General features: G+C 30.6%; 1 protein-coding gene across 12 annotated transcripts in view; it reads left to right on the top strand.

The window, feature by feature from the left end:
* The window catches only part of LOC143229672 (tripartite motif-containing protein 2-like), a 45,383-nt gene extending 29,987 nt beyond the window's left edge, over positions 1 to 15,396 (top strand). For 6 of the 12 annotated variants that reach the window (XM_076462341.1, XM_076462339.1, XM_076462332.1 and 3 more), the window contains one exon: positions 7,697 to 15,396. In XM_076462341.1, coding sequence (XP_076318456.1) covers positions 7,716 to 9,764 — 2,049 coding nt within the window. In that variant the 5' untranslated portion in view covers positions 7,697 to 7,715 and the 3' untranslated portion in view covers positions 9,765 to 15,396. Of the gene's footprint in view, positions 1 to 7; positions 927 to 2,680; positions 2,811 to 5,540; positions 6,302 to 6,758; positions 6,859 to 7,696 lie in introns of those variants that run through there. The other 6 variants (XM_076462343.1, XM_076462342.1, XM_076462335.1 and 3 more) reach the window with 5 other exon arrangements.
* Positions 15,397 to 16,459: the final 1,063 nt, after the last annotated feature.

Raw genomic sequence — 16,459 nt, 5'->3', positions numbered from 1 at the left:
TCTTTTCTTTTTTTTTGCAATATCTCTTGACAAATTTTTGAATTCTGTTTTAGACCAAAGCTGCTAAGATGGAATGAAACTTGGTTTTTATGTCATCACATACGCATGCCCGTATCTTCGTTTTTCTGAAGTTGAAGATGTATTGCGATTTCACCATTCGTAGGCACTGCCCCACTATAAGCTGTCATTTCACACTGAGTTACTTCTAGTTTATTAATTGCTTTCTCGTGTTTTACGTTGTTTTCGATACTACTGCAATGCTCTATTAAGAACGTAATTACATACGTTATGCTATCTTTTCTGACATGTTGTTTGCTAAAGGAACGGTATTTCACTGAGAACGTTATTGCAGCTTTCACGGCGTCTTCATTATTATGTATAATCATTCGCTGCACTCTTGCAGTGTTCTGTTCCACCGGAAATAAGCGTCTAGACAACCAGGATTAATTATTTATACGGCTTAAAATAGTACTTCTTGGCTTTTCTTAATAGTTCATGTATTACCAGAACTGATTTGCTTACGAAGTATTTTACAGTAAGCTCACATATTTGGTTAAGTCTAAAATTGTGACGTGTAAATAATAATGCGATTACGAATCATTTCTGAATGTCATTAATTTATTTACTCATGTTAAACGATAGCTAGCGAGATTAATAGTAAAATTTTAAATGTTGCGTATCGTACAAAAATAGTCGCAACATTTTGTCTACTAGTGACTACTACAAGCTAGAAAGCCTAAAACTAGTGGTGTATGTATGGGTAACATGTTCGGGCGCATTTTGTCACTTAAGACATGATTGTCAGTCAGGTTGGTGAAAGTACAATGGTGAAGTGTGTATAATATAGAATAATATTATAGAATATTATCCATACGAGGAAAAATGAAAAACATCTGTGCACATCAAAAGGATTCGCAGATAATAAGGTAAAATTTAGTATGGTTTAATATTTGCGCATCCACACGGAAATACAGGTGAATTTGATAGTTTGAATAAGAAACAACTTGAAAATTGCCTTCTCTGTCAACTTCGCTGAAGAAAATTAAACATGGGATAACCCTGGTTCTGATGTTGAAGAAACAAAAACAAGAACGTTGTTGTAAAATAATATAAATATTAAATTGCTGTAAATATTTAGCGAGTTAGGTGAGGCACTTGCTGATATGTGTTTGGGAAGTGTTCACTCTATAATTTCCTGTGGATTATATTGTATACACAAAGGAAACTTGCGTCACACGCTGCATATGTGACATTTTTAATAACTTTCAGTACTTTTCAACTCTTAATGTCACTCCTCATATAATCAGTTTGTTTTATTTGCGTGAAAGTTCTATGATAGTTGCTATTACTTGGTGTATGCCAGCTCCTGGTACCTCATGAAGCTATAAGTAGTCGGAAGAGTGTTTTTTGAATACTTGAATTCATCACACATGAGTGCTTCACTTTACTTTTCCTCTAGACATCATTTTTTGGATGAAGCTTACATGTAGTTATGTAAAGTTTGCTCATTAAGTACTTAATTAGTTGTACATTAAAAAACTTTGTCAGATAGATCACTCACCCACTGTCTAATTTTATAGTAGGTGTTTGTGGTAAGATCACTGTTCTCTAATTTCACAGTAGACGTTTTTTGTAGTAAGATTACTGTTTCCAATTACACAGTAGATGTTGCTTGTGGATTTATAAATAATTAAATGTTAAATTATTTTTAAAATGTGAATATAACAAGAAATCTGTATTACAAGTGAACGCGATACGATTCTCTGCTTTCATTAAACCAAGTTCTGGTGATTTGGTAACTTGATGAGTATGAGAAGAATGAATGAAATTAAAGTTAATTTTGCGGGAGGAATAGCTTTATGGTATTCACTCCTGTCAAACGAGAATGAAAAATTCAATAAATAGGTTTTTTTATGATTGGAAAACAGTGTTAGCTTAATAAAATAAACGTATCTTGCTTTACTTTTGTTATTACATCCGCACAATGATTTGTTGTAAATATCAGTTGTAAATACCAGGGCGGGAACCAGTTTTTAATCCACGTAGCTTTCAGTTTCAGCTACTGTCAGATTTATTTTAACGTTATCGCTTGTACTGACTGAACGACTTTGAGGGATCAGCTTATACAGAGGTATTATATCAAAATCCAAGTTAATACGTTCTTCCAAAACGACTTGGAACCTTCGTGGAATAGTAAAAGTGGTATTTAATATGTTATTATTTGAAAAACCATAAAGTTAACAAAGCTATTAAGTAATATTTTTAAGTTTTGTAATGAGATTCATTTTTAGGGACAGAAACCATAGTCCTCGTCCAAGTAATGCTAGGTTAATTTTTAGTTTCGCTGAAAGTACTTAACTTGCTCTGATCAGAGGTTGATATTAGTAACTATATGTTTAGTGGGTTTTATAGGGAAAAGTAGTCATTAACATTTTAACATACCAATAACTTAATTTCGCCCCCTTTTCATTATGTATTTCTACTGGTTATTAGGTTTAAAAACGTCAAAGTTATGTGTGCGTGTGTGCTCATATAAAGTTTTTACCCTGATGAAGAAAGGCCCACCTTCGAAAGAGCTTAGATTATAGGGTTTCGTTTTGGTCTTTAGTTGATTTTTTTGTAACCTACTTGCTTTTGTGACATCGTAATATATGCTCACATTATAAAATTGTTATTATAGCATTTAGTAACCTACCATTCGACTCCCTGTCCAGCGTGCTTTTCGGAAAGCAAGGTCATTCTGCTCGTCTGCAAGTTAGTGTTAATGCACTCCGAACGTCACTTCACAACTTATCTGTGCACGTGCTTAGGTAGTTTATATATTTTTTTGTTTGATTTGGTTTGATCCAGTGTTTGTCATGTAAGAAAAAAATAGGCCATCTTTTTATCTTTTGAAATAGCTAGTGGATCAACCAATATCATGTATTTGAAGTCAATAACTGTGTTGCTAAAAGACCGTTACATTCAGTTTCAAAGATTTAAGTTTACTTATGCTACTTACAATCTTTGTGTTCAGAGATTTAGAACAAAAAATGGATCAGTTACGTTACTCTATCCAGTAACTTGCATTCTTTGAGTTAACAACTGATCCTATATATAGGTTTTAACATTAATTTTATACGTAGGAATTTGTGTGGTGATAGGATGACATCTTCCCTTTGTAAGTTTGTTTCTTTTTCTGTGTAATTGACTGCATTCTTCTAATGTGACTTGTCTAGTAAAATGTGCAGTTATAAAATTTTCTTTTTGCATTTGCTATTGCGTATTTTTTATTTATTGCGTAAAATCGGTTTATATAAGTTGTACATAACTTGAAGAATAACATAGCATGCAAGTTGCACGTGTACCAAAGTTACACAAAACTGTTTTAAAATTTATTACTTGTTATTGTAAATATTACAAATAAATATTTGTAAATAAATTGTAAATAAACATTCGTAACTGTTTCAAACAGTTATACTGTTTATTTGCATGAAAATTTCTTCCAAATTGAATCAGTAAACTGAATATTTTCATACTTCATAAAAGTTGGAAGTTGTATTTGCATTCTTCTGTTCAACAATTTTTGAAAAATTTTATGGTTGAATTTCAACGTTACTAAGACATATAGCCATGCAGATGTTTTTAAGTAGTTTTATCCACAATCAATTTGTGTCTTGATAGTTTTGTTCTCTTATAAAATATAGCTTTCTTAAACATTTAACATTTAGGACTTGAAACTTCATTTATAGTATTTTGGAGGCTAACAAATGGTCGTAACATACATTGTACAATTTAGATATTGACACTGAAGTTACATAGTTCATATCTTGATCACACTTAAGAATTTCTTAGTTTCATTGGGTTCAGAGTTTGGGAGGTTGGAGAATGGTTATCAGGAATAGCCACAGGTACAGATAGATGCATTACAAGAATTAGTGTTGATTTCATTATTCTCAGGTTCTTACCCTATCACATTTGTGTACTTGAAGTTTAGGCTTTTGTAATAATTAGTTTATCACCTGAATTATCAAACAGTTTTCATGCTATGAGCAACTGTAGTATGAGGTATCAAACTAAAAAAAAAACTACTTCAGCATTGTACTTATAATTTGTGTAGTTCAGTCATTTTGCAATAAAATTTGCCCCAACCATAGCTGAGTAATGAGTGGTTTTTGCTAAGTAATGTCTCCCCCCCACCCTGTGTATAACAGTGAAAAAAATTAAAGGGGCATATATTAGTATTTCTATTTTTACCTAGTTTTTTAAAGTACTTTTTGAGTCATTCTTTGTTGTATATGCTAGATATATTCTGGAAGGTACCATATGCAAAACAGACATTTTAGTTTTTGCTAAAAATATTTTGGCACAAATGTTTTTAGTAAAATATAATATAGATATTTTCTATTTGACAAATGAATTACTATTCTTGAGTTGAAACAGTATTACATTTACCATTTTATTTTTAAAATAAGCTGTAATATAAATTTGATTTTTTTATACATCAAAAAAATTGAACTTTAATCATAAGACCTCTGAAACCACCAGGTTATTCTTATCAAAAAGAGAAAAACTTGAATTTAAAAATAAATTATAACTCTAAAAATGGGTTTCAATATTCCCATTGGGGCAAACACATATAGCTCTCAGTGATGACGAGAAACCCACTTGTTGAGAAATTTATATGCAAAAACGGCTCGTTTGGGCTGAGAAAACACTTTACATAGAAGAGCAAACAACGTTTCGACCTTCTTCGGTCATCGTCAGGTTCACAAAGAAAGAGGTAACTGACCGGAAGCTGACCACATGTTTGAAAGGGGTTGTGTAACTGTGTGTCGAAATGTAGAGGGCGGTATTAGATGTTTGAATATATAATTTATTATATTAATATAGGTATAAAGGCGTTCCTTTATATTGGTTTATTTTGGGTTTAAGTTGTTATAAAATTAACGATGAATTAGACAAAATAAAACAATACTTCACCAACATCAATAAGTTTCCTCCACAAACCGTAGAAAACATTATACGCACACACCTAGACAGAAAGCAAAATCAACCAACTAAAGTAAATACAGCTCACGAATCAAAAAACCACGAAACCATATACTGCTGTATACCATATATTCCCGACATCAGCAAACAAATAACCAACATTTGGCAAAAATTAGTAACATATAGCTCTGTATGTAGCTTTGAACTTAAGAAACAAACATCATGTTAGTTGTTTGATTATTTGGATAATTAGTCAGTAATAATATGTAACCCTAATTTTGATGATAATTTTCATGAAAATCAATTTAATTATAATTTTGATTAATCAGTTGTTAGATTAGTTGAAAACAGTGATAATTGAAAATATTAATTTTGATTTATTAGTTGATTATTTTTGTGATATTAATCATTAAATGGTAATTTCAATTAATCTGTTAGTTCAGTTTACACTAATTATTGCTCATTGGTAATCAAATAAATTACCTACCTCTCATCCAGTTGCTCCTTTATGTGTGACTAATTGTTAGTGCAGTTCCAAATATTGCAGGAAATTGTGACACTTCTGCATATTCTTTTCATAAGCAGACTTGGTCATGGTTACTGTAAAATAATCTATTTTGTGCTGGAATAATTTCTGTGTATCTAGTGTATGTCTTTTTTATGGTATTCTTTGTTTAGAACATTATGTTAAAAATAAAAAAATCTTACTTAGAACACAAGACATTTGTATGTTAGTACATGTGTTGGATGAAAGAAATGTTTCATTGAGTGGCATAACTTCCACTTATAACAGGTAGTCTCAATTTTGGAATTATTTACCTAAAAAGGAATTTTGTTTGTCTTAATGTTATATTGTTACATGTTGAACATTTCAGTATATGGTTTCACATATCATGGGCATTGTTTAACATTGGTAGTGTTAAGCAGTGATTCTAATTGTTTCCATCCTTGCATCACAGCTTTAGTGCTTAATATGTACATGATCATTACATAATTTCACTTTCATGACATATTGGCCATTTGTGACAGTTGTAGAAGCTTTAACTCTAAACAGTTCTCTAAACTCAAATGTTATACATGCCTGTTTTCCAGTAGTCTATGATATATAAAACATTTACACCTGGACTGTAGAAACTGAATAATTCATCATTTTCTTTTAATGCATCATCTTATTTACATGAAATATAAGTTTCTACATATTATTAATTTATTTTTATGTTTTTATTTTAAAGTTATAATCATTACTTTTTCTGTGTATTTAACATAGCAAAGTTGGCTAGGACTCATCAGTGCTTGTCTCCAACACAAAGAAGAAGCAAGATCTTCCATAGTCTGTAGAATACTGCCTTCATTGTTTAGACAACCAGTTCTAGCTTATTAAGTTTAACAGAAAAAAAAAATAAGAAAATCCCTTTAAATTATTTCTGGATTGTGAACATTGTTTATATGGCAATGTCAAGCTTTAAAATGATCATCCAAAGAAACAGTTTTCATAATCTTAAGGTGTTCGAGCAGTGTTTTCTGTATAGATATTAATATATGTGTAAATACAACTAGTCTGATTGTTACATGAAAAGAAAAAATTCACATTCTACTTTACCTTTTCTGAATCAGTAACTGGGTAATACATTTGTAAAAATACTGGAGCATAAAAATGGTTTTCTTGCTTTCATTATGAGCCTCAAAGAATAGTAATTACTAGTTATTATAAACCTTGAATGCTCTTTGTAATTATTGTTGCATGTGCATTACGGTTTATTACAAAAAATGTTTACTGTTTTCCTCAGTAGTGTGTGTCTAGAGCACAGGGTTAACAAGATGAGAAAACAGGCAAGAAACTGAAGAAATAACACATGTCTGACTTGTAATTGCTATTATGAAATATAAGTATGTTTGATATTGAACATTTATGAATAAAATTATAATGTTAGGACATATGGTTACAAAGACCCTTTTGTAAGAAGCAAAAAAAGTATTATTGGCTATAAGGAAATGTTTTTATGTACATACAAGTGCCCTTATAATGACATTGGGATTGTGTTATGGGTATGATTTGCTTTCAATACATGCAATTTGAACACTTTAAATAACTTAAAAATTTTGCTTTTGTAAATATAATCTATTCTGTTAAGCATTTAAACTCATTTTTTTCAGAATAATTTCACAGAGAATTACAAAATTGCATGAGACTAGTTTTTCAAGAAATCACATTGTCTAGTGAACAAAGGTGTAATTTGGCAATGTGTCTATATTGTATAAATGAAATACATCTGATTGCCATGCTGCATTTGATAAAAAAATTATTACAATTAGTTGCATGTTGTTTATACTCCATAACAACAACTGATCCTCTAAAGAATAGTACAAAAATTGCTTTGACTTGAGAGCTGCTAGTTTATCATGGTTTGCCAAACTATAATCATGCCTTAGCTTTCAAGTAATAAAAACTGAAAAGTATATATGTCCACCTAAACTCATGTAGTGCTTATGCATTGGCATATAGCCTAAAATATTCTTAAGGAAATAAACTGAATTTGTTTTTTTAATTTATATATCATATATTTCTTAGAAAAATGCTAAGTTTGAATTACTGAGCAAGTATTTAGAAACTGTTAAAACTCTAACATCATAGAAGTTGCCATAACTTGTTTCATATATGCATCTTAAGTAATGTTTCACTTTAAAAATGAAAGTAGTTTATAAAAGTATTTATCATGTTTTATAGGTTCCAGTTAGGTAGAAAGATGATGACACCATCAACCTTGGTGGAAACTGTTTCAATCAACTATGAAGACTTCAGTGAACACTTCCTGACTTGTGGCACCTGTCTCTGCACATACGATAGCCAGGAACACATTCCCAAGTTACTGTCTTGTTCACATTCTGTCTGTAGAAGTTGTTTGGAGAGGATTGTTGCAGCAACTGGTGTTCGTGATGCTGGATCATTTCGTTGCCCAATTTGCCGGGAAACAATTCCCCTTCCTCGTGGTGGGATTAATGCTCTCCCTCCAAGTTTTCTTGTCAACCAACTTCTTGACCTTATGTCTAGACAACGAAGAGAAGTAGTCCCAAGATGCTCAACACACACTGCTCAAGAGCTTTTGTTTTGTGAAAGCTGTGACTGTGTGTTCTGTTCAGCCTGTAATGAAGGAAGTCATGAAAATGGAAATGGAAGTTACAGCCATACAGTGATACCTTTCTCTATAGCAATCAAAAGGATGTCAGAAATTTTGCTGTATAAAGCAAACCTCTGCATAGAGAAGCTGAATGTTGCAGCTGAGAACGTAAACAGTGAAATAGGCAAACTAGATCAGAATGTGGAACACACTTTTGAGCTTATTAATAGGACCTTTCAAGAGATTATTAATGCTGTGGAAAAGAGGAGACAAGAAGTGCTTGGGATGATTAAAAAGATGCGAGATGAGAAGAAAAAAGTTTTGCTGGATCAGCTTACTATGATCCAAGGAGAAAAATCCACAGTTGAAAAAGAATGTCAGGGTCTACAGAACCAGGTGGAAGTTAGAAACATCACCAAAAAAATTAGTGATTTGAATGAAAAAATTGATGCTGTAAAAAATTTCATGGAGCCACGAGAGAATGCTTTTATCAAGTATGAGCACCTGCATAATTCTGCATTTTCTGAGATTGAGGCTGCACTGAATGCTTTTGGAAGGGTAAGAACTAGTAAAACTTTTCCAGCGCTCTGTACAGCAGATGTATGTGATACCTCTGCTCATCTTGAGTCTTTTTCATTGCTAAGAACTGTGGATTATCATGGCAGTTTGCAGTCAGCTGGAGGTGATCCTGTAGTAATTGAACTTCGTTACGAAAATGGAGAGCAAGTAGAAGCCCAACTTTTAGATGAAGGTGATGGAACATATAATATCAGATACACACCTGAACAAGTTGGTATTTATGAACTACATGTCAGCATCTTTGGACGACCAATAAAGGGTAGTCCCTATCATTTTACATCATCTGAGCACATCAATCCTGTTATTTGTTTTGGGTCTGCAGGAGCAGGAGATGAACATTTCTTGCAGCCTGCAGCAATTGCCATTAACAAGGCAGGACGTGTTTTTGTTCTTGATACAGGTAATAGTAGAATTAAAGTTCTTGGACCGTCCCTAGAGTTTGTTCAACATTTCCTTGGTGATGGATTTGAGGAACGAGGGGGAACAGGGATTGCAGTGACACCCAGTGATTCACTACTAGTCATCAACTGGAGAACCAGATATGTCACAGAGCTTAGTTTTGATGGCACGTTGGTTAGTCAGTTCACCCATTCTGATTTTGTAGAACCACTTAGTTTAGCAGTGAATAGCAAAGGAGAAATCTTAGTCGTGGACAACAACCTAAAATGTGTCTTCGTCTTAGATCCCTCTGGGAAACTATTACGCAGGATTGAATTAAAGAGGAAAGGAATTCGCCATTCAAGATTTGTCAGTCTTATTGCAACAGGTCCTCAGGATGAAATTTTGATTGCTGATTCTCATATTCATGTTTTCAGCCCAGGTGGAGAATTCCTCAGGGAAATATATCCAGATGGTAGAAATCGAGGCCATTTTGGAGGTATCACTTATGACAAGAAAGGACACATAATTGCCACCCGTTCTGATAAAAATAAACACTATATTCAAGTGTTTAATTTTATTTCTGGCCAGCTCTTGTATTGTATAGACAGTGCTGATGCTAAATTGAAAAGGCCAGCAGGATTGGCTGTTGATGACCAATACAGTGTTGTTGTGGTTGATCTTGGGAATGATTGTGTCAAAAAATATCGGTATAAATAATGAATAAAATGCATTTAACTTAGATAAATTATCTATCTACGCATAAAGTATTTACGTTTTTCTGTTAGCATACATACAGTTAAGAGATAATAGACCCAATCTAAATGTGTATGTAAAAAAAATAAGTACCAATGTTCTTGAGTGTATTGCTTTCCCATTTCTTTATACAAGGTTAAGGGAACATATTTATTATTTCTGTAAGGGAGTAGATAATTTCATAAGGTCTTTCAAATCTAGCTATTCTCAGTAATTATTTAATTCTATTTTATGACATGTATATGTAAATATTAATTTTCATTAATAACTGCTTGGTATAGGAAAAATTAACATTTATTTTTAAAACATTAAGGCAGTATTTTGTTCAATATATTAAAGTTTCTTCTAAATTTTGATGAAATAACTTATTTTGAAGTTACTGCCATCTGTTATAAAACTCTTGAATTTAAGCTGACACATTTTGTAGTAAAATACTGTAAAAATATTTCACACACACAAAGAATAACTATACCTATGATAGTTAAAAAAAATTACTTTATTTATTTAAGGTTGCAGAATAATAATTTCATGGATATTAAGTACAATATACAATAATAATTGGAAGTAGCATTCACATTTATAAAAGCATGTTGGTCAAAAGAATGTCCAAAACTAAAATGTGTTGAGATAAATAATTGTATTATATCCAGTAACTCATAAATGGAAGATGATTATCACTCTTATTATATGTGATATTTAACTTTAATAGTCATTAAATATTGTATTTAATAGCTTTCAAAGCTTGTCAGGTTTTCTTTTTCAACAGAAAGTTTTCAAGCTTGCACAAACTTTCAGTAAAAGTTAGCAGAGGATGAAAGAAATGAATACAAAGGGATTTTATTTTAATATGTCCCTTATAATTAAAAGTTTGATATAATATATTGAGTTGAAATACTACTGCATGTATGTATTTAAGGTCTATACTTATAGAATTGTTTTGAGTTATCTGTTTTCATATACAACAAGTGATGATCCGTGTAATTTAAACTGATGTAATTTGGAATATTCATCATAAGGAGAAGCAGTCATATTTTATTTGATCATCATATGTTTATACTTTATGAATGTGAATAAGCAAACTGTGTATTATATGAATATAGAAACTGATGGACTTAATGACTACTGTCCTTTCTTTTAAAAGTTTTAACAACACTTGAACAAAAGCAGCATTTTTAAGATTAAACCAAGGTTTGTTGGAACTGCACTTTTATTATTTAAAGGAAGGAACGGTACCTTGTGTAATCTTTGATGTAGACTTAAAGTAGGGTCTTAATTAACAAATTGTAACTGTGAATGTATTTATACACGCATGTATGTGTATATGTGATTAACTAGTCCTGATAGTGGTGCTGTTTCTTTTGGAAACAAAGGTTTACTACATATTAGGAGTGTGATATTTATTTCTTCTTTTTTACTGAACTATTTTTTCATATTTATAGTAGAAGCCTTGAATATAGACAGATATTCTGTAATTCTTCCAAACTTTATCTAGTTTGTAGATTAGTCTCGAGTTAAAGGTTAGAAACAAGAGTGATGAGCTACATACTCTTGATATGTTGATGCATATTTTATAAGTTCTTTTTTCAAAAAAAGTCCTCGTGATGCTTGATTTTGTTGAAAATGTTGATATCTGTGACATTTATTTGTCTACAAACCCCTTCCAATAAATGCATCGTGGTAGTTATGGTAAACATATACTGTTTAAAAACTTCTATAATTAGTTTTTTATTCCAAAACTGCTTTTGGTTTTCACTATTCCTTTCAAAGCAATTTCATTTGATGTGTTACTTGATAACTTAGAAACATTTAAAATTGTAGAATGCTTGAATATTGCAGTTTCTTAGTTTTGTAGCTGAAGACTTTATTTGCAAATAAGATGCAAGTTATACACATATTAAGGTGTCGGTAAGGTGAAAGAAAATGTATTACATTTATGATGTTAACTCTTTTGACTAACTTTTTTATGTTTCTGCTAAATTTGTTAATTTCACTGAGGAGAAATTTTGTATGTGAAGAGACATAAGTACTTATGTTTGTATAAATTTCAGTTGTCTCATAATTCATAGTTAAAAATACACATATATGGTATCACTTCAGTTTTATAAATGTTCCTTCTTTTTTAACTGTTTTATTGAAGTAGATAGTGCATTTTATTACTGATATTAAATTGCTGTAGTTTATTGAATTAGACTACAGTAAGTTTGCATTTTTTATATTGTTTATGATTACTTTTTGGGGAAACCAGTTTTCTAAATTGTGTAGGTATGAACTGAGTTTGCATTATAGTTTTGTAATCACGAATTAAGTAATACTCAGTAGGACAGTGTGGTTACTATGCACATTTACATCATTATGCATTAGATAGTTGCATTTGGAAAAAACTTTAATGGAAAGGTTAAAATAGACAGTTATATATTATGTGTTGGTTTATAATTGTGTTGAAATAAGTCTGAATTAATCATCTTTTTCTAATAATCTGAAAGAGTCACATGAGTAATTGGTTTGAAATTGGTGTTTATAATATAGTTCCTGTCTTTGGCTATAGATTATGGGCTTCATAATTGTTGTAGTAGGCAAGCAGCAGCTATTGCTAGACAGTATTTTTCTATGTTTAATGATAGGAAAATTAGTTTCTGGATGAATTTTAGATTGTGTTAGCTTGGTGAGAACTCAGTGCTCTTATTCATATTACACATTGAAATTGAATATTAAACTTTGTGTGTGTGTGTGTGTGTGCTATGTATCTACTGGTTTTTTTGAACAAGACAACTTTTATCAGTCCTTTTTGTTGATGTATGGAATTACTTTCTGGCCATACAGATAACAAGTATGACAAATGGTTGAGCTCAGATGTGGTGTACCAGTTATTTTACCAAAACAAATTATGCTTGGCTAAAAAAAAATTCATTTTTTTGTTTTTAGTGGAGATGTTGGAAGTTTAATTATTTAAATACTTGTTTGGAATGGTTCAGTTTTAAAATCAATTTTATGGTACAATTTTATGTGCATGTTATTAATGATGTTACTTTTTAATTTGTGCAGATGTATTGATTGTATAGTAGTAAGATTTTAATGCAAAATTTAGGCTTTGGAGCTATCTGTTGTTGTTGTCTTCTAGTGCATCATTTATTTATATATTCTTCTAATTAGGATTGTGTCCATTGTTACTATTTTTCATCTCTGGAATTTAATCTTTTAAGATAATTAATCTCCTTTTTAATCTTGTATTTTGTCTTTATTATCTATCCTATAACAAGAATAATATGTCATTGCTATATCATGAACTATTTTTCAGTTGTTTCTTTTTGAAACCATAAAGTACTTAAATGACATTTCTTCATATAAACCATGGTTGTGGGTAACAGGGTGTGTATGTAATTGAGCAGGATTTTGATGTGTGATATTTTTAGAAATTATTAAACAAAAACGTCCAAAGAATCTAGTTAATCAAAGTAATTTCAATACTGTCAAAAGTTTTTCTTTGCCAGTTTTAATTGTATTTGATCTATATTTTAAGTTGGACACAACCTAAACATTCACAATCATAGGTTAAGCCAAACACAAAGAGATACAAGATGGCCAAGACTAATTAAATCTCATATTTGTAGCTTTGTTATGCTGGCTTCATAATAAAGTATCCATTTTATGATAAATGTAAAGTATTTACATGTTAAAAAAAAAAGGAATACTTGATTGAAAAGGAATGACATTTTCCTGTTGTATAGAAGACATATCTTTACAGACATGAAATGACTTTGGGATTGTGTTCAAGGTGTGATCTGATTCCAATGTTATGATTACTTGATTATATACTCATTGTTTACTGGTAATTGTGTGTGATTCAATTATTTATGTTATACATATATTACCAACAGGAATTTTGTAACTTTTAAAAATAGCATATCTAATTTCTATTTTGGTATTCACTAGCTCACTCAATGTTGATGTATGTTGTGGCCTTTTTCAAAACACTTAAAAAAATACGGAGTGTGTGTGAACTATAATTATTTTCCTTGAGCTATAAGCCACAATGCTTTGAATAATCAAGTGCTATATTGCATTGTTCTAATCATCTATATTTTTGTTGAATTGGATTACAACATCCAAATCATTCTGCATAATTGCAAAGAATAAAAGTCAATCTAGTAGTTTGTTTATTTTACTGTAATTCCAACAGAAAGATCTAATGGCATAGCTAAAGTATCTTATGTGTAATTGTACATGGTGTATGTTTTAGAATGAAAAGTTTCTTTTATAACTCACTGTATTTTTAAGCTTACTATAATTTACAGGTAATAAACTGAGCAATATGAGATACAGGAACTGGTAAGCTATTGACAGTTTGCTTTGAAAATATTATTGCGTATAAGAGTCAATATTTTTAACAAGATTCTGTTTTTTATGTTGTTTAATATTAGACATTTCATTATCTGGTTTATAAACACCAGTTGATGGATAAACTAAGATTAAATTGATTTATTTGCTTAACAGTTTGGAAAAATAATGAAAGTAGAATTTAAATATTCATGAGATCAACAGTCTCCATTAGAAAAATAAAATAAATATTTGATATGGTAATTAAGGTATTAACAAGAAAACCATTTTGGTAATCATGAGTCATAAGAAAAGAAAAATTTATAAACCATACAAGAGTTGAGAGATTAAAAAAAATTCACCAGTAATTTGACAATTTCTGGGAAAAAAATACAAGTGATCAGGTAAGTTATGAGAAAGGAACAACATTTCATAAAGTTGTGTTACGAAAAAAAAAAGTACCACTGTACCAGCACAAGTCGTGAAGAAGAAAATATGTGTACCCAGGTGAGCTTTGCCAGAAAAATATTTAAATATTTTCATTAGTGATTAAGAATATTAATGTTGGTCAAGATTAAAAACCAAGTTAGTATTGAGAAAAAAAGTCATCTCAAACATCCTTTTTTATTTGTCATGTAACTTTTACTTGAACAAGTAATAACAAAAAGATTTTCTAAATCTGAAATTCTTGAACTTCACAATAATTTAAATTTATTCTTTACCTAGAAGTTTACTTGTTCAATGTTATAAGTGCAAATTATACGTCTCAGATTATGTTTTAACACTAAAATGACATGACCAAGCCCAGTTGGAGAGCATACATTTACTTGTGGGGATCACTTTTGTGGGTACTGATTGATGTACTTAAGAATGGTGCTCTTACTGTCTCTGTGTGTACTTTAGCCATGCATAGAGCTGACATTAAAGTATTTTGTATCAGAAGATAATTTGGAAGCATAAGCATATGTTTTTATATAGATGTACATATTTGTATTAATTTTAGCAGCCTTAGGCTTCAACATTATTTTATGATAAACAATTTGACCTTACATTGAAATATCAAGTGCTAAGCCATAATAAAATTTTAAATAAATCTAGTCTTTATTTTGTATCCAGTGTATGATTACATAAACTTCAGAATCTTAGGATGTATACAAATAATCTTTCAGGTATTACAAACTTATTGTGAAACATTGTATCTATAGTTGTGAATTTTTCTAACTCCATAATGTAAACATATGTATAATTAAAGATTATACCAATTCAAAATGGTGTTCTTTATAACTAATGACTGATTGGTCTTTAATTTAAAATATTCACCAAGTATACACCTGTTTTGTTTGAAGCTAGGAATTCAGGTAATTGAAATATTTTAAATATCCCAGTGTCTGTTTTACTTGTTTCTTTAACAAGTATATTTAAGTGAACAATGATATTGAAGACGCTTGAGTTTGAATAACATACATTTCTGTCATTCATTTTTGTGGACATTCAAAATCCTTTGAAAACGTAATTCTCCTAAGCTGTTGTCTCCTTTATTTTCTATTTATTTTTTTGCCTATAGGTTAATATTTCTTTCCCTTTGTAATTGTCACTGATGTAAATTATTTCAATGTATAGGTTTGTAGTATTTGTTCGAGAAAGTACTTCGTCCAAATTGTAACTGCAGGGTCATGTTTATTTTGTGTACTAAAACACAAACTTTCTCATTGTTTTTATTTTATCTTTTTTTACAAAAAGAAAAGAAGCAGGAGGTTTACATACCTACTTCTTAATGCAACTATTAATTTTGTCTTAACTCCACTTATCTTAACATTTACAACTATAACAAGATCGTGGACGGATATGATGGGTTGATGAAGCTTATATACAATAACCAACTTCTTATGAAGATCCAGTGATAGCATTCTGTGGAATTGATTTTTTTAATGAATACAGTGATAATAGAATTGTCTCTTGAAGATCGTTAGACACGAATAATAAAACCCACCTAATTAAAAATAATTATGGAGAATTCGATAATTGTTCAAACTGTAACCCATTCATAAGAACAACTACAAATTCAAATCTAGTTTCTTTGTTCGCAAACTGCACGGATAAATTTGTCTTAAGTGTTTAAAATGTCGCAATAAAATATTTTGCAGTATTTTATATAACTTAACAAAACATGTCTAAACAAAAATACATTAAACAGGAAACGGTGCACTGATTGAAAAGGTTCCAGGGTACAAACTATAATGTGTGATTATTAAATGTACCCTAGGTTTTGGAGGTGACTGAGGAAATAGGACCCACCTTGCGGTGGTGATACACCGTCTATCAGACTTAACCTCCATTTGTCAGTC

The sequence above is a fragment of the Tachypleus tridentatus genome, chromosome 10 (assembly GCF_004210375.1).
Source record: "Tachypleus tridentatus isolate NWPU-2018 chromosome 10, ASM421037v1, whole genome shotgun sequence".
Taxonomy (NCBI): domain Eukaryota; kingdom Metazoa; phylum Arthropoda; class Merostomata; order Xiphosura; family Limulidae; genus Tachypleus; species Tachypleus tridentatus.
The sequence above is the reverse complement of the archived record's forward strand: the minus strand, read 5'-3'. Positions and strand labels throughout refer to the sequence as shown.